We start from the raw sequence: 27,781 nt of genomic DNA on the forward strand, positions 1-27,781 counted from the left end.
ATTAGCGATGCTCTGTGATGATGGATTTTATCTGATAGCTCATCTCCACAGTATAGCCTTTCGTTAGCCAACGACAGTAACCCAGGTATGCATATGAGTTTCACTCTTAGCAAAGCACTTTTTATATCTATATATACACATATATATACACACACAAACATATATGTTAACTTTGTATATATAACACTCTAAGTGATATATAATGTATATATAATATATAATGTATAATTCATATATATGAATGTATATATTTATATGTCATAATATATATTAATCATCTAAAATTCATTATAATTCATAATATAATGAATTATACATAATTTCATCTATAGTTGAAATTTCATATATAGTTGGGGTATTACTGAAACCCAGGGCAGTAATTAAGCATATAAGTTTCAGCTGTTTTTCTTACTTACCTTAAGAACACCAAGAACATTTTTGAATGAATTCCACCATCATATTTTAATTCAAAGTAAAAAAACGTATCCCCTTACATGCACCTGAAGCCTACCAAGTAAACTCTATCCTGGTCAAATAAATCTTCCTTTGCCAGGCTATTTCTTGGGATTCCGTATCCAAAGTTAATTTGCTTAATTTTTTCTCATTATTATTTTTAATGCTCTCTGACTTAAATTCTGTAAGATTATCTATTTATTGGTTTAAAAAATAACAAATGGCTTTGATCATCATAAAGTCCTTCCTCTTGGGTTACCACCTAGAGCTTCTCTGTCCACGGCCCACAAATGCCTCCTGAGCTCTTGGGATGTGGCTAGTCCAAACTGAGATGTGCCATAAGTGTAAAATACAAATCAGATTTGGAGGACTTAGAATCCCCCAAAGAAAGTTATATATCGGGCCAGGCATGGTGCCTCACGCCTGTAATCCCAGCACTTTGGGAGGTAGAGGGGCAAGGATCACTTGAGCCCAGCAGTTCAAGGTTGTAGTGAGCTGTGATTGCAACACTGTACTCCAGCCTGCGCAATAGAGCAAGACCTTGTCTCAGGAAAAAAAAAAAAAAAAAAAGAGGAAGAAGGAAAAAAAAGTAATATGTTAGTAATTTTTGTGTGCTGATTACATGTCAAAAATGGTAAGATTTAGGATATACTGTTTTCAATAAAATATACTATTAAAATTAATTATACCTGTTCCTTTTACTTTTTTTTAAGTGACTGCTAAAATATTTTCAATTACCTATGGGGCTCAGTTTGATGGGCAATGCGGAGCTTTCAACTTTGCATCCTAGGTCTTTATCACAATGCTCCTCCCACCCTATTCAAGCTCATCCTGCCCTCTTTTTTTGTCCCACGTGCATTAACATCACCACTGAACAGCTAAAACCCAATTCCTTTTGCCTACCTCTACCTCAACCAAAGAAGAGTTCCTTGGCCCTCATTTGTTGGAGGATAGATATAAGAACTTGATGCTACTCATACAGCAAGTATGCTGGTGCTGAAGTTATTCCATTAGAAATTTTTAAAAATTGTTTTCCTTATTCCTAAAATGATGTCTGAAGACTTAAACCAAAGTTGGCAGAACAGGGGCAGAATATTCACAGATGTTCCTACTTGCCCTGAAGGCAGAATTGATTTTCTGGAAAAATGACATTCAGTAAGACAGTTCTACATGGAGGGAAACAAATTTAATCCTGATATTCAAGGGAGTGCATAAAGGTTCCTCCAACAATGTGGAGTTAATAAAAATGGATGGCCAAACCGGTTGTGTTTTTCTTGAAGGAAGTTCATAGGTAGTATCAATCCAGCCCAAGGGAGCAACGGGGCTGGATATTTTCCAAGCGTTTGCCATCAACAGCTGGACTTACTCTCTCAATTGTGCTTTGCCATTCTTTTTACACTTCTGATATTTTTCGGACAAATAAATCCATACACAGACACATTTATAACAAACCATTGTCAATCCATGATGTATACACACCTGCCTCACAATAACCAGACTGTACAGAGAACCGCCTGCCCTGTCTCTGTGTCCTGTCTACCTACTGGCTGCTCCCTGCCGCACTCTTTCTCCATCCTCTACATCTGCTTCTGGGACTCATTATTTAAAAACAACAACAACAACAAACAACAACAACAACAATCTTGAAGCTTTTAGAGAATCAATGAGACTAGAAGTTGGGGGCAGGAAAAGGCTCTGAAAAAGCAGAAACAATCTCCAGGAGCACAAGAGTTCTAGACAGGGCTAGTTGGCCTGTGTTGTGCCTGTTTCTGAAACAGGTTCTTGTGCATTACTTGGTTTGCTTTTATTTCACTGTTACACTGCCAAAATTACCCCCCATCCCAGATTTATTTGGGCTAAGAGAGGATCTTTTAAAAATACAGATACTTCTGAGAGTGTTAAAGTATAAATTTATCCATCGAACTGCCCTTCTGCTTTGGACTCACTGCTTGTCTTCCTCAACAGTAAGGACAGTAATCTAATTTCAACATGAAGGGTTACAAAGCCGTCTACCTGTGGCTACTCCTGAAATCCATCAAGATAACATTTTAGCAGCTCAAAAAGCTGTGCCAAACTGCTTCTCAAGTTTACTCCAGCAAAATGACTTGAAAACTAAAAAGATTCAGGAGACCTCATTTTTGTTATGCCAATGTGGGAGGTGAGGTGGGACACCAATTTATGGTCCTGAGGTCTTAACCATGGAGAAGGAAATTTCCCAAGAGGTGACAGCTGTTTGGGGAGGGTGGGGAGGATGATAGTGCTGAGTAGAGGCAAGTGGCAGAGTTTGCTAACTCACCTGTCACACTCACTCTCCAGGAACAGCTGTGTAATCACTAAAGAACCTGAACTTCAAGACGCTGATATTTATGGCCAGAATTCACAGAAACTTCTGCACTTTGCATATCTTGATAGAGACCTTTCTGGATATTTAAAGTCTGTAGGACACTGCTATTTGTGTATGAACGAAATCTATTTCTACCGCCTGGTCAGATCCTCCTGCCCATGAGCTGGGCCATTCCAATGGGTCCTGTCTTCCATGAGTCATGTGAGGTCAAGGCACATGATGACAAAGATTCTCTACTTGACCAAATATCTAAACCTTCTCCTTCTCCTAGGCCCATCTGAGCACTTTAGCAAGAACCCTGCTAAGTCACCCGAACAAGCCTGCATACCTGATGCCCCTCAGTATCTGATGGGGTTCATCATGTATCACCAGCCCCCAGGTGATGATGTCTGATTACCCTGCCCTGTCTTCAGCAAGAATCCTCTTAGGTGGGTTTAGGCAGACTCCCACTCCTATTGATGCTATTTCCTCTTGGTAATTTTTTTCCTTTTCCCTCCCTCCCTTCCTCCCATCCTTCCTTCCTTCCTTTTTTCTTTCCTTTTCTTTCTTTTTTTTTTTTAAAGATGGAGTTTCACCATGTTGGTCAGGCTGGTCTTGAACTCCTGACCTCAAGTGATCCACCCACCTTAGCCTCCCAAAGTGCTGAGATTACAGGTGTACGCCCAGCCGGTAATTTTTTTTTATCCACTGGCCTCCACCCTCCTCCTTGGCTATAAATTCCAACTTGCTCATGCTGCATTTAGAGTTGAACCCAATCTCTTCCCCACTGCAAAATCTCCTTACTGTGATTCCTATACCTATCTTGAAGTGCTTTAACAAGTGTCATTAAATAATTTTATAAGCAATGAACAACTTAAAAAGCCACAGAAAACATCCCTGATGGTTAATCCCTTAATCTCTGTTTCAACTTCATAACACAGAAAATCAACAGTGGAGAGACCTTGAAACATTAGGAAATCATTATTTCTCCCATCTTTTTCTAAGAGATGAGGTATTTGTAATATTTCCAAACCCTGTATAGAGCCAACTCAACACAAAAACAGCAATTCTTGAAGGACTACACAGAGAAGGCACTCCATAAATATTTGCAGGCCGACTTGTTCAAATGTGTTTTTAGAGCACTGCAAAATGTATATCCTGCTTTACTTGTAAATGTGTATTTTCTCTAAATAGCCTCTTCTCATAGATATCCAATCATTTTCCGTTGCCATCTGGTACATAACTTCTGGCACAGGTGTGGGCTGCCCAGGTCTGCAGAGTGGAGAATTTATTACAAGAGTCAATGCTGCTATCTATTCAAGACAGAGGAAACGTGTGATCAGTAAAGGCTATAAAACAAACCAGAATGAAAGCCTTGAATTTTTCAGAAATGCCATGTTTAAAAGTACTTCTTTAATAATTCAGAGGAGAAATATGTCTGGCTGGTAGCTGGGTGATTTCATGGGTGGATATATCTAGTCAGGGCCTAAAGAATGCAGTGGCCACATGCAGTTGTGACTGCATATTTTCACCCACACAACTGGGCTGTGTTCCTGAGACAGATGCTGTTTTACACAGACACGGCTTAGTAGGTATTAGTTCTGGCAGATAGTCCCCAAAGCTGCAGAAGACGTAAGGACCTAAATAGCCTAGAATAGTTCATCATAATTTAATCATAAACGCAGTATAAAGTACTGTGTTTTATTCTCCAAGATGTTACTTTTCTTTTTAAACAATAATGGCCAGTCTGTCTTCCATCTGCTGGACCACTGTGTACATTCAGTTTGCCCCTCTGGTAGTGCTGCCTCAGCCTGGTGGTCAAAGTCATTCTGCCTTCCTCATAGCTGCTGCCCTGAGGATTTGCTTCACATACACTTCTGATCCCTTTGTTCCTACAAGAATCCTTGGAACTTCCCCACTGTGCATCCCAAGCAGGGATCCATGTGATTGGCACGCAGGAAATAATGGAGAGGAAGAAGCAACACGAGGCAGGAGACCTCTCACGCCTCCACCAGCGGAGGCTTCTCTTCTCCCGTATTTCCATAGCTACCTCTTTTCCAGCTAAAGGACAGGCTCATCTGCCAAATCTCTAGCCCCTGCACTGTCTCAACTCTTACAAAGCCTCCAGATATTCCTTCAGTCTTACTTAGTTTCTCTAATTAGAGTCTAGGAAGTTCACTGAACACAGGTGGCCTCTAAATGATAGATAAGCATTACTCAGGACCCATCACCTATCCGTCTCATCTCCAACCAACGCACAGCCCTAGCCCCAAGGGAACACTGACTCGAGCTGGGAGAGCCCATGCCCTCAGTATTTGTCAGGAACAGAGAGTCACTTGTTTGGCAGTCAGGACTAGATTCAGAAATGAGCACATGTTCCTCAGACATGTTCTACAGGGCAGTGAATTTTACACATCAGGTAATTTATGGCTGAAATAGGGTTATGCGCGAAACTAAGAAAATTACATCAGATAAATGAAGGTACACTGTATTGAAGAATTTGTTTTCTATCTTGACAGAAATTCAGTCAGCCGCAAGCGTTCTCTGTGGGAGCTTCTGAGTTCATGATAGTTGAAAGAATTAGAAGTGATTTGACTCTTTAGAAGTTGTTCTCTAGAATAGGAAAACAGCAAGGGAAACAATCTATTGTCCATCTCCTTAAAGACTCACAGCTAGAACAGCATCAAATGGGTTCCTCTGCCACATGGGCCCCAGCTTACACGCTGCCTGTTTACAAGTTACCATCTTGGAAGGAATGCCTGTGATAGTGGTAGTGAGAGCAGATAATGGAAAAAGATGTTCAGAGGATAGGTAGATGTCAGTATTAACACCTGAGGATATATATTTCTCCTCTCCACTCTCTGTGCCACTAAGAATTGACAGATTATGATTTTGTGAATGGACCAGAAAATTAAATATTCCCTATTTTTTTTTTTACACAATAATTTACAAAGTTATTCTGTCCCTATCATGAATGAGCTAATTTGGAAATAAATTATCTGCCCAAGAATAATTAAGAGCTCACTATAAAAACAAAGAAACAAGATGAAAAAAAAAAATACTCTTAGGAAAGCAGCTAAGGCAAGTCCCAAATGCCTCTTTAATAAATTACGTTCCCTTCAGAAGCAATAGGCAATGAATTATAGCATTAAACTAAAGATAATGGCTTTCTCCTTTCTAACTTTCATTGTTAATTTTTAAGAAAATCAATAAATATCTAATAAATACTTTCTTCTTGGGCTGAGAAATGTTCCAAGTAGGAAGTCTTGCGTAGAAGTTTAATACTATTTATCGGCATTATTTACCAAAAAGAAACAAAATGTGGATCACAGTAAATATAATTAAGATGTGCTATATTTTTCTTTTTTTAATTGAAAGCAATGTTTTTAAAAAATATAAACTTCACTTTTTAGAGCAGTTTTAGGTTCACAGCAAAATTAAGAGCAAGGTGTGGACATTTCCCATATGGCACCTGCTCCACACATGCACAGCAGCCCCATCATCAACATGGCCCATCGTACTCTGGAGTGGTACATTTGTTACAAATGATCAACCTCCACTGACACATCATTATTACACAAAGCCCATAGTGTATAGTAGGGTTCACTGTTGGTGTTGTATATTCTATTGTAATTCATTTTGACAAATATAGAATGACATGTAGTCACCATTATAGTATCATACACAGTAGTTTCATTCCCCCAAAAATCTTCCATGTTCTGCCTATTTCTCCTTCTTTCCACCTAACACCAGCACCCTTGGATTTTTTACTGTCTTCTTAATTTTGCCTTTTTCATGTATTAATAGTTGAAATTATACAGTATGTAGCCTTATTTCACTTGGTAATATGCATTACCTTTTTATGAAGGCATTACAAAAGCTCCCTTGTGTATTGGTAGTGACAGACAGCATGGAGACCCGGACTTGAGTACTGGTTTTGCCCCCTTGGGCAAGTCACCTACCTTTCCTAGGCCTTGGTCTTCTCATTTGTAAATTCAGCATAACATGAATAGCTACCTGGGTAACTTTGCCATGTTGTGAAGATCAGGTTTCTTCTCTAGAAAATTAAGGTAGTAATGCCTTGTAGGGCTGTTGTAAGGATGAAATAGGCAATGTGCATGAAGAGCTTAGCATTGTGCGTGGAACATATTCCATGTTCAATCACGGCAGTTAACAATGTTATTTGATTATCACGTGTGCTGAATATTTTCCATTTGACCATCTGAAACTACTCTCTGCTTTTTTCCACCTTTTCCTGTGGGACACAGTTTCTAAAGAATGGATCAGCTGAGCTCCTTTCCTCCTGACTTCTCTATGGATTCAGCCAGCAGGAGGTCCCAGGAGGAGGTTAGAAGATGGGAGGAGGAAGAAATTGGGTATTTATTCCCTGAGCCTCTTCCCTGCAGGCAGAAGTTTGGCTGTGGCTGTATTTCTCTGTGAAGGTCAAAGATCTTGCTGAGCCACCAACACTTTAGAATTGTTGATTTACCTTAACCCTGCCCATATCTTGCTGAGTAATTTCTTAAATTATCCCTTTCTAGGTAATTTTAAAAGTTTCTCTTGTTTACTGTCAGGATGACACATGATGTTTGCCTTTCATATTTATTTGTAAAATTATTATCCCTTCTTTTTTTTTTTTGAGATAGAGTAGGCTGGAGTGCAGTGGCACAATCTCAGCTCACTGCAAGCTCTGCCTCCTGGGTTCATGCCATTCTCCTGCCTCAGCCTCCCGAGGAGCTGGGACTACAGGTGCCCGCCACCACGCCCGGCAAATTTTTGTATTTTTAGTAGAGACAGGGTTTCACTGCGTTAGCCAGGATGGTCTCGATCTTCTGACCTCATGGTCTGCCCGCCTCAGCCTCCCAGTGTCCTGGGATTACAGGTGTGAACCACTGTGCCTGGCCCTATTACTACTTTTTTCCATTGTAAAGCAGGCAAGGCATCATAAAATCAAGAACTATAAGCTAGTGTATACAATCTTGCAAATTATTACTTAAAAATCCTTCTATATCTAACACTGGTCAGGACTTATGAAGGTCTACTTTCAGATTCAATTTTTAAAAAGTGAAAAAAAAATTAAAAGATTCAAAAAAATTATAATATAATGAAAAGTTGTAAAATGTCTATAGAAAACGTTGGTCAACTTTTTCTTCATTAAAACTATACCTCAAAATGCAACAACAACAACAACAACAAAGCTCTATATTATTTTCAGCTTGGTAGAACAAAGGCAATTTTCTAAACAAAATGAATTGAATGTTAGTAGCTAATGTTTTCTAGATGTGATTCCCACTCTTAGACCTCTTTTCTGGATCTCTGAACAGTGGGAGACAGACTAACCCAACAGGGAGACTTTTTAAACATAGTTCAAGGAAATTTGCATTTGCCGTATAAACTTTTACTAAAAAGGAAGAGATGAATTGAAGTGTGTACAATCCCCTGCCATGGTTACAATGGACTAACCGTTTTACCTTCAGCAAAAGCATTTTTTTCTAATTTTATAAATATTAACAACTATATATGTTCTCATTACAAATTTTCTCCTGTTGTAATGAAACACTAGTTTACGCTAATGTTAAGTTTGAAAAAACAAACAAGAAAAACAGATAATTTGTGAACACGGTGCTGTTTTTACCTTGGTGAATTACACTGTATGAACAGAGCAGGACACTCACACCAGGGGCATATGTAAGAAAACTAAAACTTACTTTAGTTTTTGGTTGAGTTCCAGTTGACATTTGGCTTGGCACACCATCAAGATTCTGGATGTTTGCAGTTTTCGTTCTACAAATTCCTTTCTCCTGATGATTTTTCTTAGGATTACTCTCCAGGTTTATAGAATCCTGTAAAAAAAAATTTTAAAGAGGTTTTTTTTCATGTATAAAGGACTATCCTTAGGCAATAGTTCAAGTAAATTAATGACTTACATCAATAAAAAAATTTTTTAAACTACAACCATTTTGAAAATTGCCATAAAATGTAAGAATATTCTTAAATATTAATAATTTTTCCAAGACATTTTTGGTTAGTGAGATCAGTCTCAGTAAAGCCTAAGGGCTTGACAATGTAAGTTTATAAACTAAAAGTGATTGTAAACTCTCAAGATAAAGTCTAGAACTATATTGGCATTTTCTAAAACTTTAAAAACAAAACCAGAGATATTTTATGTATTTATTATAATCATTTATTTTTTAATTGACAAATTAAAATTGTATATATTTATGGTGTACAATATGTTTTAAAATATGTATACATTGTAAAATGGTTAAATCAAGCTAATTAACATATGCATGACCTCAAATACTTATTTTTGTGTGTGTGGTAAGAGCACTTAAAATCTACTCTTGACAATTTTCAAGTATGCAGTATATTAGTGTTGATTGTAGTCACCATGTTGTGCAGTACATCTCCTGAATTTATTCCTTCTGCCTAACCAAAATTTTGTATCCTTTGATCACCAAAGGTGTTTTATTTTAGTTTTGTTTTATTTCATCATTATTTTCTTAGAGACAGGATCTCACTCTGTCACCCAGGCTAGAGTGCAATGGCATGATCATAGCTCACTGAAGCCTTAAATTCCCAGGCTAAAGCAATCCTCCTGCTTCAGCCTCCCCAGTAGCTGGGATTACAGGCACTTGCCACTACACCTGGCTAAATTCGTTTAGTTTTTGTAGAGACAGGATCTTACTATGTTGACCAGGCTGGTCTTGAACTCCCGGCCTCAAGTAATCCTCCTGCTTTGGCCTCCCAAAGCACTGAAATTATAGGAGTGAGTCACCCTGCCTGCCTCCAAATGTATTTTTAAAATTGAAATAACAAATATTGAAAAATTGAAATAATAAAATGATGTTCATAGAGCCACAATGGTCTTTTAAGCCTTATGATTTCAGACCATATGTTGTAATAGTGGAGAACAATTTATAAGATTATATTTCTGAAGGTTAACTATGCAATAAAATTATTTTAAAGTATTAATATATTAGTATAAAGAGAACCCTAAAGTTTCTAAATACAGTAAAAGTTCTTTTCAAGAAAGTTGGATAAATTTCTATCAAACTGAAGTAATAAGTTTGTCTTTACTAATTCCTCCCATTGCTTGGAAGTCTTCTGCATCTCTCTATGTCCAAGTTATCTAGAAGCTTCTATTGCAATGTTCTGTCTTGGCATATTCTGTCTGGAGAAAGTATCAGATCTGCAGAAGCAGGAAAGGCTGGAGATGTAAATCTTTTATTTAACTAATTTTACTCATAGATATCAGAGGTTGTTTTGGTGGAAGAGGGAATCTACAATAAACTGACTTGTACATGAATCTAGCACTGCCAAATACTGGCTACCTAACACTGGACCCAATTTCCTCAAATCTTAATTCACCTGTAAAACAATACGTTTTGACATTTATTCAACACTTCCTTGTGCCTGGTAGATTTGGCATCTGCCAGAATGTGAGTACGCAGGAGTATGCCAAGTCTGATGAGAATTTTTAAATGTGCTGTTTAAAAATTATGTTTCTCTTGCTTATGATGATAATAAGATGGTGATGATTACAGTAGCTAATATTTTCTGATAGTTACTGCTGTGTACTTGATATATTTACCTCTTTTTGAAAGAATGTCCCAATTTTTCTTTTTTATAGAAATTTCCTAGCTCAAAAATGTATCTGGAAAGACTCCAAAGGACATTAAAGAGTATATACACATGCCAGGCCTTGAGAAAACACCATGAGGAATCTAATGGGGCCATGTCTTATTTCACGTACGCAATGACTTTAAAAGGTATGAAAGTTCTTAGATTTGAGAAAAAAATAGCAACAAATGAGACTACCTTGAATGGGCAGCCAGGAGAGTTGACGATTAGCAGTTGGCCGTTGGATTACCTAATTAGTACCGCACTCTTCCGATTAGTACTAATGCCTATTTCTGCCAGCTAGTGTAGACACAGTTTGATAGGTGCCTAAAGGAACACCTGCTGTGGTCTCATTTGTAAAAGGAGGGTGATATTGGCACCTAGTTCAGTAGGTTGTCCTGTACTACATGAAAGTCCCATAAGTATGGCTCTTGTTGCTGTTGTCACAGTACAGCAGCTCAGGGATTGTCTGCCTTTTCTTTGGGAAGTTAGGGACTGTATCTTATTCAGGAAAACCTAACATTCAATGAAAGGATATTAACTTGAGATCCTGTGTATGATACCTTCATGTATATGACTAAACTTTTTTTCTTCCCAGCAACATTGTGAGGTGAGTTGTGTCAGTCTAATTTTATAAAATAATTCCTAAAGAGGATAAGTTGACTAGAATCACATAGCAAATGAGAGCTAAGATCTGATTCTTCTTAGTGATTTCTCTACTCCATCATATTTCTCTTTATATACTGGCCCAGGCCTACTTCCACGAGGGAGAAGACTGTCTAACTCCCAGTAAGGGTGGGTTCCACAGTAGACCCTTGTTTCAGCTGGTGAATGGGCTTGGGATCCTGTTAACCTTGTGGATGATGGATACCTGTGGAGACTGGAAAATGAAATTGCATCTGCAGGAAGGACTTGACTGCTGTGACCCGCAAGCTTTCTAGAGCTCTCATGGTGCAGACACAACCCCTCACAGCACTTATTGTATGTATGTTAAGGCACCTTATATATATATGTGTGTGTGTGTGTGTGTGTGTGTGTGTATATATATATTTTTTTTTTGAGATGGAGTTTGACTCTTGTTGACCAGGATGGAGTACAATGGCATGATCTCAGCTCACTACAACCTCTGCCTCCTGGGTTCAAGCGATTCTCCTGCCTCAGCGTCCTGAATAGCTGGGATTACAGGTATGTGCCACCATGCCTGGCTAATTTTGTATTTTTAGTAGAGATGGGGTCTCTCCATGTTGGTGAGCCTGATCTCAAACTCCCGACCTCAGGTGATCCACCGGACTCGGCCTCCCAAAGTGCTGGGATTACAGGTGTGAGCCACGGTGCCTGGCTTTAATTATTACAATTATTAAACTATCCTTAACCTTGTGAGATCAACTGTGCTTGGTTGTGACATGCAATTCCTTTCAATTCTATTGAATTTGGTTAGCTGGTGTTTTCTTTGGTATTTTTGCAGCCACATTCATTTATGTTTTCTGTTAATTTTTCTATCAAGAAGATATTAGTTTCATGAACTAAACATGGAAGCTATGAATCCTTACAAATAAGTTATATTTGTAATATGTAGCTAAGCACTTAGCACAGTAACTGAAACAGGGTGAATACTCAATATGTATTTGTTAAATGAAGTCCAAATTTCTTATTTCCATGGCTTTCTCTGTGTGCTTCTTCCCTAGGACCATAAGTTTTAGTTGACTTTTATAGCCACCATACCAAGAGAGCAAAAAAGTAGTTAGGAATGCCAGCTGTGGAGCTAGAGCTCTGCGTTCAAAGCCAGGCTCTGACACTTAAGCTACAGACTACAGACTAGTTACTTTTTCTCTCTGTACCTAAGTGCTTTGCACTCTCTGGACTATAAGGAGTTTATAAGGGTAAAGCACTTTTAAAAGTGTCTGGCACATACTAAGTGATGAGTTAATATTAGCTATTATTATGTTAATACATGACAGGTAAATTGATAAAAGAATAATGAAAATGTAAAGATAGAGAAAGGGAAGACAATACTTCCTGTGTCTCTGAGCTGTCCTGAGGATCATGTGATGTGAATTTTAAATAATGACAGTGGTTTGAAGTGTTGTTTTTAGAACCGTTACAAATGGGGAGCCCCAGTGATCAAAAGAAGAGAACTGTTTTCTTCTTTGACAAAAAAGTGACACAGCTAGAAAAATATTTTATTAAGTTTTGTTCCTTAGAATTTTTCTTTTATATTTTAGCCTCTTCTATATTATTTTAAATACGTAGTTTTAAGGGTTTAATTTAATATCTTTGGACTGCAAAATAAGTGAACGAGAATTTTCTGTCAAATTTCATTGCTTCTTGAAATATAATCCCTGATTTTGCAAACTTTTTTTCCATGGGTCTTTATCCATTACTTACATTTTGTAGTTCATATATTACTCAAACAATACCCCTTCCTTTGTTCCTTTTCCAGACCCCTTCCCTTACAAAAAAAAAAAAAAATTTTTTTTAATGCTATCCTTATAGTCATTCTGTAAGGTTGCTATGAATAGGTAATAGTCTACTACAGTCAACTTTACTGATGTAATAAACATCACTGAATAGTTTCTACTATATATAATTGAGCGATGAAAGGAAATCAATTATGAATTACAGAAAACCAATAATAAAGTTCTCTTCCTAATCTCTGCCCAAATTTCATATAAAGAGAACTTAGGAAAAAATTTCTGAGTTAAGATATTCATATGGATGCAAATACAGCAAAGAATCAGGTGGTGGACTGTCCAAGCCAGGAGAAATAAAGAGTCGATTCCTTTATTCATCCTGTCCTTTTCAGAATAAAAGAAAAAAAAATACAGATAGGTAACCCCTTTGTTTAAAAAATTCTAGGACATTTCTGAAATAATTATACAAATTTTAATTTTATATAATATTTAAAATTATAGCATGCCATTTTAAAATTTCCCGATTTGCAAAGAAGAATCTTACTCAGATGATATGAAAACTAAAGACCATCATGTTTAATTTTCTAGAGGAAGGCACATTTATAAAGAAATATCCATATTTTAAAACATTTGGAATACTAATAATAATCCGTTAACTGACCACTAATATCCAAAAGCCATGAGTAATGTAACATTAGTTTTGGGTTCCAAATATAAATGAAATTGGCTGAATGTCAGAGCCTAGCATGGCCTGAAAGTTGTCTTTGACATGTATTCTTTAGATAGATTTGTCCTATATCTCAAAAAAGAAGTTTGTGTAATGAACCTCCAGAGAACATTCAAAACATGATGAAGTTTAAACACATATCAAAGTTTTCCCCAGCTAAGCTAATATTATATATATATACACACAATATCCATATCCATATCCGTGTGTGTGTGTATATATATACTTTTTTTTTTTTGAGATATGGTCACCTCTGACACCCAGGCTGGAGTACAGTGACACAATCGTAGCTCACTGCAACCTCAAACTCCTGGGCTGAAGCTATCCTCCAGCTTCAGTCTCCCAAGTAGGTGAGACCATAGGGCGTGCCACCATGACTGGCCAACTTTTTTTTCTTTATTTTTGTAGAGATGAGGTCTTGCTATGTTACACAGGCTGATCTCAAATGCCCGGCCTCAAGGGATCTCTTGTCTTAGCCTCCTGAAGTCCTGGGTTTACAGGCATGAGTCACCACACCCAGCCCTGAGCTAACATAATTTGTATTGAATTTATCTTTAAAAATGTTTCTAATCTCAGATCTTCCTATAACTGAGACTAATTTATTTCTCCTGCTAAATTAGCAAGACAGACACCACTGATTCCACATCTGAGAAATAAGAGGCCTTCCAGTTTTTCACACTTCCTAGTGCTGTTCACAAGATTTCTCTTTTTCGTCACAGTAACGATCATCTCTTTAATGCTTATATTTAGTGTAGTGAAAGTGGGCTGCTGCCTAAGTTCACATTATGATTCCTCTGCTTACTGTACAGGAAGCCAGTGATAAAATTATCATTCTAATTTTTGCCAAAATTTCATGTAAAGAGGGTAACTTGTGACTTCAGTCAATTACTTAACCTCCCAATGCCTCTGCCATCTCATTGGAATAAATGGGGATATTAATAGGATTTATTCATAGGGTTTTATTACTTCCTGTTTTATTTTTTGGGTCATATTTTACACAAGATATTGACAGAGCTTCAGGAAGCCAGAGATCTAACTGTTATATACTTTATGAGAGCCATGACTATGCTCTTTCTGCTGGGTTGAATACTGCAGAAAAAGGAACCAGAGACCGAACATAAGAGACTAAGAAGAAAGTTAGTGCCACGTTGATTGAATAACCCAAATATCTCTTCCAAATCCCATGATGTGATCTTTTGAAGATGCAGAGAAACTAATGGAATAAAGCATGAGATGTGAGAACACAGAAGAGTCATGTTGATGTCCAGTTCTACTTAAAAATTACATACGGAACAAGTTTTTATAGTTTCATCCCTTTATTTTTCACTAGTACATAGTTGATTTAGAAACGTGCATCTTGTTCCTGAACCCAGTGGTGTTACAACAAAGTATATCTTTGGAGCCCTCAATTCCTGTCTCTTCTCATTCATTCATTTATTCATTCATCCAGCCAGCCATTCATTCATTCATTCATTCATTCATATGCCAAGTGTGTCCCAGGACTGAGGAAATAAAAATAAATATAACATATTTTCCTAAAGACCTCTAAACTAAGGAGAAAGGGTCATATAGACAGATCTATCGAAAGGATTTAAGCCAAAGTATGTACAAAATGATATGGGAAAACAGACAAAAAAAAGCAAATATTTCTGCCTAGGGGAAAAGGAAGTGTTCATAGAGGCTGTAACCTTTAAACTAAATTTAGCAGGAAGAATAGTGGTATTTCAGGGGATGGGAATCCCAAAGGCATGAATGCACAAAAGAATACAGCATGCTCAAAGAATAGTGAGGATTTTATCTGAGTCCATCTGATGGTGCCTAGGGGGTACTGGCAGCGAATGATCTGTAGAAGGTAAATGGGGAGCCCCAGATAAGAAATCACATATTAAGGAGTTTGAAATTTTGCTGTAGGTAATGGGAGCCCTGTGAAATTTTTTTTATTGATGTGTTTTACAATTGTGAAAATTAGAAAAGGAGCCTACATAAATATCAAAGAGTTAACATGCATAATAATTGCTGGTATCCTAACATTTTAAATTTCAACTTAGTTCTCCCTTGCCTCTACTCGTGTTTGTTTTTCGTGTTTTTTTTTTTTTTTTTTTTTTTTTGGTGAATGCTTCTTCAACATCTTATTTTTATTGTGAAATAAAGGAAATAAAGGGGAAATACAGAAAAGCACACAAAACAGATGCATGACTTCATAAAGTAAGGTGTACAACCTTTTAACCACCACCACATCAAGAAGTCAAACTGTGCAAGAACTCCCCGACCCAAACCGCTCCAAATATCCCATACCAATTGCAATTCCCTTCCCCCAACCCAAGTAACTATTATTCTGGCTTTTACAGTAGTTATTTCCTTGCATTTTTCATTGTTTATCACTGAGATGCATCTTTATGTGTTCATGTGCATCCTTAGGTGTTAAAGTGTAGTCTTGCCCCTTTATACATTTTTGATGTCTTTTGTGTTTTCATCTATAACCTATTTTTGTTATAGTTTATCTGTTGAAAAATCCAAGAGTTTTCCCAATCTGAATTTTGCAAATTGCATGTTCAGTTGCACACTTCAACTTGTTCTTGTCTTCTGTTTTTCTGAAAACCAGGAGCTAATTAAGATTTGAGTTTAATCCCTTTGACATGACTATAGGTAGTGTTGTGTGCTTCCATCAAGAGGTATATAATGTCTGGCTGTCTTTTTAATGATATTAGCAGCTAGTCATGCAAAATACCTATATGTATTCATTCATTAGGCGCTGCAACACAGTGATATGCTAATTATTTTTTCATCTATGAGTTGGAATATGTTTATACAGTGATATTTTCCCTCATTTACTGTTTGACTACCTAGTGTTACAGTTCATATAAGAAACCAGAATACTTCATCCTTTCACTTTATTAGTTTTCAAGATAATGAATTGGTTCCCTATTGATATGGTTTGGCTGTGTCCCCACCCAAATCTAATCTTGAATTGTAGCTCCCACAATTCCACGTGTTGTGGGAGGGAATGGGTGGGAGGTAATGGAATCATGAGGGCAGGTCTTTCCTGTACTATTCCCATAACAGTGAATAAGTCTTATGAGATCTGATGGTTTTACAAAGGGTAGTTTCCCTGCACAACCTCTCTTCTCTTGTCTGCCATATGAGACGTGTCTTTCACCTTCCACCGTAATTGTGAGGCCTCCCCACTCGTGGAACCTTAAGCCCATTAAACCTTTTTCTTTTGTAAATTGTCGTCTTGGGTGTGTCTTTATCAGCAGTGTTGAAAACAGACTAACACACTTATGCTCTAAAGGTGATCAGCTATTTTTTAAAAAGTATCATTATGAACCATGGATTTAAATATATTTGATAAGTTTCAATTCACTGTAATTATTCTTGTGAATGACATTCAAATTATTCTGTCCTTAGCTAGTGGGTGCCTTGTCAATTTGGTTTCTGAGACCCTGGTAGTGTTTGATAGCTACCTTGCTATGGTATGACAAGCTGTTCTAGGTTCATCTTACACATTTCCTTCCTTAAGCCTAGAAATGGAAGTTTCTCCTACAAGCCCTGGTTTCTTTAAATAAGGAATTATTTCAAGAACACAATCCAAACAATAGGGAGAGTCATTACCACTGGGTTGGTCATTGTTTCTAGGTGTTTTCAATAGACATAGAGACAGAAAGGAAGAGAAGAGAGTGGTAGGAGAGAGAAAACTCATGAGTTCATATCCAATACTTCCAGTTTGAATGTAAGACTACAGGACTTTTACTTAGTCTCTAATCTATTACATCTGTATCTATTTTCTTCTAAACTGAGAATCTTGGTTCTCAAGGACACAGACTATGACAGAATCAGAATATTCCATAATTACTCATTTGTTTTTTATCTCATATTATACACTTAATAGTCTCAAAATAACAATCCTAATGCTACCACCAACAGAAGTACTGAAAACACTATAAAAGGTTTTGCATGTGCTATCCCCCCTCTATCCCCATCTTTTTAGCGATTATATACTATTTTCTCTTTCTCTTAGCCTTCATTTACTCTTAGTTCTCCTATGAAGTCTCTATTGCAGCTCAGCAAAATCTGTAGGCTGTCACTCTGCTCACCTGTTACCTGAAGCTCATTTTCTAGCAGGCTCTTCAGAAAGATCTCATGAGTCCTCATGCCCTTTTTGCTAGAAAGTAAGTTTTTCCAGACACAAAATGCTTGGTACATACTTTTTTTCCCGTGAGAATCTTAATTATGTTACCTTATTTTCTTTTAACCTAATGTATTGCTATTGAAAAAAATTGAAGTTTATCTAATTATAATCTCCTATAAATCATGTGCTCTTTTCCCTTCTAAATATTCAGAGGATTTTTAAAAATCAAAACCCCTAATTGTGGTAGAATGTCTTGATAATTCTGGGTTGATCTTTTTAGGTGTATGGTGAACTCTTTCAATATGTAACTTCTAATCTTTTTTCCTTCTTGAATAATAACTTTTAGCATTTCTTCTGGTCCCTTGATTTAGTTTTCTTTTTTTATGGCTGTGCTTATAAGAAATTTTTCTATCTTGAAGTCTAAAAGCATTCTGTTTATTTTTGTCAAAGTTGTAATGCTTTGACTTACTTGTATGCTATTAATATACCTGGAATAATGTGTGTACAAAATTCCTTTCATGAAAACAGGAGAGAAATTTATGTCATATGGGTATAAAAATGTACTTCCAAGCAATTGTTTATTTGTATCTCATGTCATTATGAACTAATCTGATTCCTGTCTGGTGTCTGATTCAGACATGAGGAATCTAAAGTGCAGCAGTGGTCCTGTAAGACAATTACTGTATTTCCACATAAAACTGGGTCAAGGAAGTACAAGTGGTTCTTGTGGACCAAATAGGCACCTTCCAGGTGACGAAATCAGCCAAGAAAATTTCTCCAAAGGGGCTGGGGCAATGGGACCCCAACAGAAAGAACCATGGCTAAATGTTGGCTGAAGTCCTAAGTGGCCAGTAGGAAAAAGGCCAATCTGAGAATTGTGTCACTGGAGATTCCAGACAAAGGAACATAAAGACGTACTTTTAGAATCAGTCAAAGCCCCAAGAATGCCAGTTCCAGATTGTTAGAGTAGTGACCATGTAAATCTGGGTCTTTTCCCCCAGTCTTTTCTACCTGGTAAGAACCTGGAGGATGAGACACTGCAGGTAGCAGACTGGGTGAGGAGCAATAGAGCAAGATAGGAAAGCAAAAGAGAAGCCAACCGCCATAGGCCTCTCTGCCCATAGCAGGCCTTAGCAGTGGGAAGCAGCTTTAAATTAGGTAAGATTATGAAGCTATGTGATTATAAATGGTCTGAAAGTTCTGCATATTTAAATGAAACTGTTCTTGTGCCAAAAGGTAACCAGAGGATGTTTTATTTTAAAATGATTGGAAATGCTATGGCACCCACCTGAGAAATCATTCAAAGTAGAGAAGAAATATTCCTTGCACATATTTGAAGGAACAACAGAAAGAAAAAACAAAGTTCTTTTTTTGTTGTTGTTCACCTATCAAGTTGTTTACATTCAACAAAGTTATTACATCTGGTAAATAAGTGGATTTATGCTTATATAAATTGAAAAGGCTAGGAAGTACATGGCAAGATCACATGCAAATTTAAACCAAAGCCTTTGCTTACAATTTCCTCATATTTAGTGTCAAAAAAACTTTCAAACACCTGAGCACCTCTTCCATGGAGACCTCCCCAGCCACCCTGATCATGACTGTGAAGACTGGATATAAAGCTCTACGCACATGTTCAGCTCTTAACAAATGCTGAATGTTATTATGCTCTTCTCTGCTCTCATAGCACACGTCGTCATAAGGTGTTTCCCATTACATGAATGTGCCTCTTTTCTTCAATTACTCTCAAAGTTCCTAGAAAGGAAGGACATCTCTTATACTTACTTTATGTTCATCAGAAGACTGATCAGAACTTTGTGCTTAGGATTTTTCAAAAGTAACTGACAACTAATCAATAAATAGAGGTAAGTGGAGTGATGATATCACAATAGGAATGCTCTGGGGCAAGCAAGTCTATTAGCAACCCTGAAATCACTCTTTTTGTTAGCTGGGTGTACTTTTCACTTTTTCTATAGTCTCAGATTTCTCATCAATAGAATGTCTATTTTATGTCCTATAGTCTCCTACCATAAAATATTAGGCCTTTACAAATTATATTATTTTGAGTTATCAGACCTTTAGAGTATCTTCTTTGGCATGGTGTTCAAGCTCAGTGACAGCCACATGAACTAACTGGATGATGCACTGCTCTGTGTCAAGTTTCCTCTAAGCAGTTTAAGAATGTTATGCACCAGACAGGGAAAATAGTTGAAGAAATAGGACAGAAAGAAGTGTGTATTTTCTGTCTGGTTTTAAATGTAATTCAACAGGTAGCCATTGGAATTCAACATTTTTAAAAAGGTTTTTTGTTTATCAAATATTTAATTTAGTCATGTAATCCTTGTTTTAAAGATATTTGAAACCACAGGCTGTTTTTTCATACATGTATTTTGTGATCATGTACAATATGAAGCAGGAGAAAAGGAACCTTTTCTAATGTATTTTTATATATAGAATACACGGTGGAATCACTATTACAATTATTATAGAACATTTCAGTGGCCTTTGGATATATTTACCTTCTTCTTAATTTAAGTGTCTAGGGTAAGCACTATGAGATTAACGATTGTGCCTGTTTTAACATTATTTTATAAAAACGTATTTTCCTTTTATTAGTCAAGTTATGGATATCTACCATCCAAACTATTCATGACAAATGAAACATTAATCCCAAAGATGAAAAGCAGAACAAATGAAAATGTACCGTCTTCTTGATGAAAGAAGATGTTATGTCCAAATTCTGGACATAATAAAAGGAGAACTGGGCTGGGTGCAGTGGCTCATACCTGTAATCCCAGCACTTTGGGAGGCCAAGGCAGGCAGATCACCTGAGGTCAGGAGTTCGAGACCAGCCTGGCCAATATGGTGAAACCTCATCTCTATTAAAAATACAAAAATTAGCCTAGTGTGGTTGTGTGTGCCTGTAATCCCAGCTACTCAGGAGGCTGAGGCTGGAGAATCGCTTGAACCCAGGAGACAGAGGCTGTAGTGAGCTGAGATCACACCACTGTGCTCCAGTCTGGGTGACAAGAGCAAAACTCCGTCTCAAAAAGAAAAAAAAAGGAGAACCAAACAGGTTTTCTTCATTACATAAATCTGAATATGACTAGCCAAAAATAAAAACAAAAGTGAAAAAAGCACTCACTGGAAATTTTAGCCCCAAGTCTTCATTTAAACTTAATATTGATGATTTCAAAGAAGTTTAGAAGAGTTACATACAAATATTCTTGAACTATAACAATTTCAGATCAATACAAGTAAGTAAAAGATATTTATATTTTGTATTTTAAGTTTTATCAGAGAATCAAAGGCAATCAATTAAAAGATAAAATTGTATTTTAGTAACTTAAAAATACAACTTCCAGGAACAGATGAGAAAGAAAAACATCAATTTATTATTTTGATTTTCAAAATAACTTAATTATATTAATTAGAGATATAACAAAGGCCTGCTTCAAAGGAGGAGAAAGTTCTTAAAACATATTGGTTGTTTTGCACCAAGGTCAACTTTATTTTGAACATAAAAAACTTACATTCTTTCTCTTATCACAAAAGCTGAAGTAAATATGTTCTAGCCCTCAAATGTGACTCTTTGTGTTTTGGGGATAAAGGGAAATTTGCACCCTTATTTATGGCTTCTTGTTTCTTTACAATAACCCCATTCAGGGAAATAAAAGGCACATTTGTTTTACTGATTCCATCTAAGCACATTATAAAAGGCGAGATGACAGTCCAAAAATCTATACTTAAGTTATTGGAATGGAAGAGGACTGAGTGATCTCTTATAGAACACACAGATGTCAGACTTAACACCCCAGCTAGTCCTCATCATGATCTGGAATAAGAGCATCGGTGATTTTGGGCACATGAATAGAGCTGGGTTACGGGAAAGCTACTCTAGATGTGACATTTCATTTTCTGTGTGTGCATGTAAATAAATTAAATATATAGGATTATTAATCCTCAGTGATACAGTTAAGAGTACTGAAGATTCAAAGGTGGAAGATAAAACGGTAAGACGGTGAAGCAAAACAGAAATGGAAAATAAGACAACTAAATAGTATTGGCCGTTATTTAACATGGCATTACATCATATGTATTTTTAAAGCCAGGAATTTATGAAATTTAGTGTAACATAATTTGGACTGTTTTATCGTCAATAACTGTAAGAAACTTTTTAACTGTTCCAAGCTGCATTTGTTTATTCTATAAGTTAGGAAAATGAAAATGAATAAAAAATAATAAAGAAAATGAAGCTCAGGAAATAAGAGTATTTGATTCTGAAATATATTTTCCTATCATGGGAGAGTCTCCTGAATCTGAGATGTTGTAATATTACTCAGTCCATATTTACTGCATAACGATTATGCTCTCTTGGTAGGATAAAAATTAGACAAACATTAGAGAAGCATATGAGAGTTGACATAATAAAAACTGAAGCCAATGTCTTATATTCAAGGGGTTTACAACTCTCTCTGGGCTAGCACAATCTGAAAAGCAGGATTAAAAGGGAAAAACTAGTAGATACCTCTTTTAACGAACAATCAACGATAAAACGTGGTTTTCCTCTTTAAAGAAAGAAGACATTGCTTCTGCCAGCTTATGGAACAGAACTTCCCTGTGATGTCTGATGACAGCCTACCCTCCAATCTCTGTAAAAGTCACACTAATTATTAATACACTGAAGCAGAGTTCAGGTTCCATTTTGTCATACAGTCTTAGCGAAACTGCCTCATTATATTGTTCTATTGGTTTGTTAGTAACAAAATTCCCTTGCTATTCATATTAGAGCTGCTTTATATTAAATTTTATTCCACATTAAATAAACTTTTTAATCAGATTTTCTTTTAGGTTATTTTATCATAGTAAAAATTTTATTTTAGGTTATAAAAACAATTTCAGGATTCATTAAATAGCAGCCAGAGAGCAAATACCACGACTTGAACACTACAGATGAGAAAACTTTCAGAACAGTTCTGATCACGGCTTTCAATAAAATGAATAAGTTGTTTACATAGCTGTGAGACAGGTTATTGTTTCACTGGTTTTGCATCCTAGTGCAGCGTTCAGCATTTAGTAGGAGTCCAGTCAATGTTTACTGAATAAAACAAACTAAGTGATGAGCAGAAATCTGGAAATGTTGTGGCTTCCTAAATACTGCTGCTATGCAGACAAGTTATGACTAACATTGCCCCTTGAAGTTAAAACTGTTTTTTTGTATAATTTTAAAAACAATAAAGAACCCATTATGTATCAGACATTTTACAAACAAACTTTTTAAAACCCAATCTTGGCAAGTAGAGATCTTATTTGACACTTTAGGGAAACTGAGGCTCAGAAGTTAAATAACTTGCTCAATTACACCCATGTAGAAAGTGAGGGGTCTTGGATTAAATCCTGATCATTCGATCTTTCTACAGTACATTCACAGACCTGTGGGCAATGTTTTATATAATCATTCCTTGAAATTATGGTAAAAAATCAAATCCACTCTCGGGCCGGGAAGTATATATTTCTTTACTGGCACCAAAAAAAAAAAAAAATTGGAAAAGAAAAGAAAAGATGTATTTCTTCTTGTCTGACTGGAACATATGCTTGTATTTTAAGAGCACCCAAAGGTGACAGACTGAATTTACAGCTACAGCATAGTCATGTTTGGCTTGCCTGGAAACAGAACTGTCCTGATCTCTCAGCAAAAGGAACAGAGGGTGCTTCCCCATACAGAAGACAGAGTCAGGCCAACTCTAAAGAGAACTAGGGTATTGCCTAGGAACCCATCTGTGGCAAGGGGCTATCACCACCAGGAGGTCCCACAAACACTTCCAAGTAAGACGGAAAGTCACTTCCATGTCTTCTGTGTTGTTTCTGATGTTTAGAAACAAAAACTAGTGACACTAGTTCAGAAAAAAGAGCCTATCTTTATTATCATCAAGACTCTCAGATTATGAGGATTTTTTAAAAAAATAGATCCCACCTCTGAACTGTGCAGAACTAGGGAAATCTGAGTAAAATACAAAAAGGATCTTGAGAGGGCAAGATCCCAAAGAAGGGTGCAGAGAAGTCTGCCCATATTTGACTCCCTTTTTCCCCTTACCTTATTCAACAATTTGGAAGTTGTTTCAAAGGCTGAGAAGTTACACAGATAATGGCAACTAAGAAGCAGACAAGCTGAGAAGAGCTTCCTTTCAGGAGTCCACGAGCCGAGAAAATAAAAATGGGAGTTCAGGGCCCACCAAAGAGGGAAGGCCTGACACCTCGGCTTTCAGCTGGGACACAGAAAGGACTACCCCCAAGAGTAAGAATGAACCTGAAATAGGCTAGGCCTAACAAAATCTGAAAACCAGTTTGAAATAATCTCACTTCCATATTAGATTAAGTTAGATTAAGGTGCTCTGTCCTTAGCCTAGCTTCCTAACAGAGGCAAAAGTAAATCTTTTATAGAAGAAAAAACACCACTCAGAGCCCAGGTTTTTTTTTTCCCCCATAAACAAAGACAACATTTCATAAAGAATTTCTGGGCATATCAGGAAACAGAAGCAAAAGATAATGGAAACAAGATCCACGGATGATCCAAATATTGGAGTTAACGGGCACAAACTACTGAATTTCCTTTTTTTTTTTTTTTGAGACGGAGTCTCGCTCTGTCGCCCAGGCTGGAGTGCAGTGTTACAATCTCGGCTCACTGCAAGCTCCGCGTCCTGGGTTCATGCCATTCTCCTGCCTCAGTCTCCCGAGTAGCTGGGACTACAGGTGCCCACCACCACGGTGGGCTAATTTTTTGTATTTTTAGTGGAGACGGGGTTTCACCATGTTAGCCAGGATGGTCTCGATCTCCTGACCTTGTGATCTGCCTGCCTCAGCCTCCCAAAGTGCTAGGATTATAGGCGTGAGCCACTGCGTCTGGCCTTGAATTTATTAATACTAGAGATGCAGAATCTATACATAAGAAAATTGTAGAACTGAAATAAAATGATTCAACAAACTTAAACTAAAAAAATACACTTAGAATAAAAACCACAAAATGTGTAGGAAGAAACTTAACAATATATGTGCAATACCTGTATGCTGAAAATTACAAACAGAAATTAAAGATCAAAATAAAAGGAGACATATGCCATGTTCATAGATTGGAAAACTCAGTATTTTTAAGATGTCAATTCTCTCCAAGTTGATGAATAAATTTAACAGAATCCCATTCAAAATTCCAGCAGACGTTTTTAGAAATTGAAATGACAATTTAAAAATTTATATTAAAATGCAAAGGACTTAGAATGGCCAAAGTAATTTTGAGGAAAAAAATACTTTCACTATCTGATTTTGAGAGGCATAAAGCTACAGTAATCAATACAGTGTGGGACTGGGTTAAGAACAGATATATTTATCCACGGAATTGAATAGAATAGAAATTCAGAAGATCGGTAGATTTTTAATAAAGGTGCCAAGGTAATTCAATGAAGAAAATGATATTTTTAACGAATGCTACTAGAATAACAGGATTTCCATTTTGAAAAATATGACTATCAACCGTTATTGTGCCATACTAAAAATTAAGCAGATCATAAATATAAATAAGATATATTGTGAACCTTAGAAATGAGAGGATTTTATGAACAGCTTTATGCTAATGAATATTTGGATATGTACAAATCCCTAGAAAAATACAACTTACAAACAAAAGCTGCTCTTTAAAAGATACTATTAAGAACATGAAAAAGCAGGTCATAGACTGGTAGAAAAATATTCACGACGTATACTTCTGACAAAAAAGGCATACGCACAGTATGTAAACAACTTCTACAACTCAATTACAAACAACTTAGTTTTAAAATACACAAAAGTTTTGAAAATATACCCACTTAATGGCTAAAACTAAAGACTAAAAGTAGCAAGTGTTGGCATTTGATAAAACGACCTGTCACCCTTTTAAACTATAGTAGTTCCCCTTTGGCCTCAGGGGTATGTTCCGAGAACCTAGTGGATGCCTGAAACTTCAGAGAATACCCTACCCTAAATATATTATGCATTAATTTCTTTTTATTTCTTCATAATTTCACAGATAGAAGACTGATTCTTACCAACCACTTGGTTCCTAGTGACCTTAGGTGATTCTTTAAGGCAAGAACTTTCACCTTTCCAGTTAAAAGAAGCACTTTAAGGCTTCTTTTGGCATATCGAAATTGCCAGTATCACTACTATTGGGCCTTGGAGACATTAAGGAAAATAAAGGTTACTTGAATCCAAGCTCATTGATATGGTGATAGGTGATAACCGTGATAGTGGATGCTGAACAAAGGGAGGACACACGTTCTGGGAGGCACAGAGAGGGGCAGCATGAGATTTCATCACACTACTTACAACTTCTAGCAATTCCAAATTTATATTTATGAAATTTTCCATTGAATATTTTTGGACCTCGGTTGACAGTGGGTAACTGAAACTATGGAAAGCAAAACCATGTATAAAGGGGACCACTATACAAGGATGTTTGATGAGTGCAGACACAAATAGATTTGATAGTGGGAATAAACGAAAATTCTTGGCTTATGCTCACAATTCTTTTTTCAATAAAGTTTGAGGCAAAGTCATTAGTTGAGGAGGAAGTTGATAATTTGAGGAGGGAAAAGAATGAGATATTTGGATTACAGAAGGAAAGGGTAAAGTCAGTACAGCAAAGGAGTAGGAGAGCTGATCAATATGCAGAGCTAATTTAGGTGTGAGATCACACTAGTCCCCCCAACAGTTACCAGGCTGGGCCCAAGCTCAGAAAAGATAAACGCACGCAGGGGTTCATCCATGGTTTGAGTTTTGCCGGGCAAGTGCTAAAAGTGAGGGGTAAGAGTTGAAGATATTTGCAAAGGAGTCAATGCCACTATTTCTGAATATATGTGTATTCTTTAAACTGTGAAGAGCTATGTTAGTGTAACTTAATAGTATAATGGTAACAAAATGAAGCAATCCCTCAATTTAAGGTTGTTTATATACAATATAGAGAAAGATGGGAAAGTCGGAAAAAAAGTAAGCAACTCAATGGGGTATAGCCAAAGCTGAAGTATGCAATGATGAAATAAACTGATTCTTTATTCCACACATTTGATTTTAGGGTCTAGTAGCTATTTTGCAATCTTCCAGATCACTCTTTCAAGATTACAGCTTCAGCTCTGACCTCTTTCACGTTTTCTAGTATCTTCCAACATTTTCCCCTTTTCTTCCCCTATGGGTATCTTGCCTCCTTCTTGCCCTATTTCTGACCAATCTTTAATGATATTGCAATATCCCCTTAGTTTTTACATAAACAGATGCCATGGTACTCCTCACGTCACAGCAGTGTTCTTTCCACTACCAACTACCAAAGCTATCTAAAGGTTTTAGCAAAAAATAATGAAATACACTTATTTGGCAATTTCGGACAATCTTTCTTATATCATCCGGTCCACTGCTGTTTCTTTCAAAACATCTACTTGAATGCCTGTATTCCTTTCCCTCTGACTCTTACAAGTATTGTTTTTATATAGGCCATGGACTGCAAAGAGCTCTGAAATCCAGATAAAAGTGTTTACCAAGGCTGAAGAAATTTTCCAGGAGAACTGAGCACTTTGCACAGCTGACATTTTTAGAATTAGTTTAAAATTAAACAGGGCGGATGCAGACTCATCCAGATTTTATTTCTGCAACACACTTGGTTGTTTCCTTGCAGCATCTAAAAACAAAGCCAACGCACTTTCAGAAACTACTATGGTCCTCTAAAATTTAAAAATGAAAAAGTGACAAAATTTTCCTTTGGAACACATCTGCACAGGAGGCTTTCCTTTAGTTAAAATTTGATGAAAGACCAAGGCCACACCACAAAACACAATGTAAAACTGTGTATTGACAAAAATTAAAAACTGACACAACTCCCTAAGAAAATCGTTTGCAAAAGTTTTAAAAACACGAAGACATGCTTTCTTAAATAATTTTAAAATCTTTTTGGTTTCACACGAATAGTCTATTTGTCTGTGTGCCCTTTTTATTCCTTGTGACAACCCTACCTTCTCAGAATAAACACTTAAAGATGAACAGACCAGGGGATCAAGCCGGTTCACTAAGATTTAGAGGGGAAGGCTGGTCCATCTCAG

General features: G+C 36.7%; 1 protein-coding gene across 2 annotated transcripts in view; it reads right to left on the reverse strand.

Moving 5' to 3' along the window:
- The window catches only part of STARD13 (StAR related lipid transfer domain containing 13), a 550,191-nt gene that overhangs the window by 408,380 nt on the left and 114,030 nt on the right, over window positions 1-27,781 (reverse strand). For both annotated transcript variants that reach the window (XM_073013295.1, XM_007960090.3), the window contains exon 2: window positions 8,485-8,619. In XM_073013295.1, coding sequence (XP_072869396.1) covers window positions 8,485-8,514 — 30 coding nt within the window. In that variant the 5' untranslated portion in view covers window positions 8,515-8,619. The remainder of the gene's footprint in view (window positions 1-8,484; window positions 8,620-27,781) is intronic.

The sequence above is a fragment of the Chlorocebus sabaeus genome, chromosome 3 (genome assembly GCF_047675955.1).
Source record: "Chlorocebus sabaeus isolate Y175 chromosome 3, mChlSab1.0.hap1, whole genome shotgun sequence".
Lineage (NCBI taxonomy): Eukaryota > Metazoa > Chordata > Mammalia > Primates > Cercopithecidae > Chlorocebus > Chlorocebus sabaeus.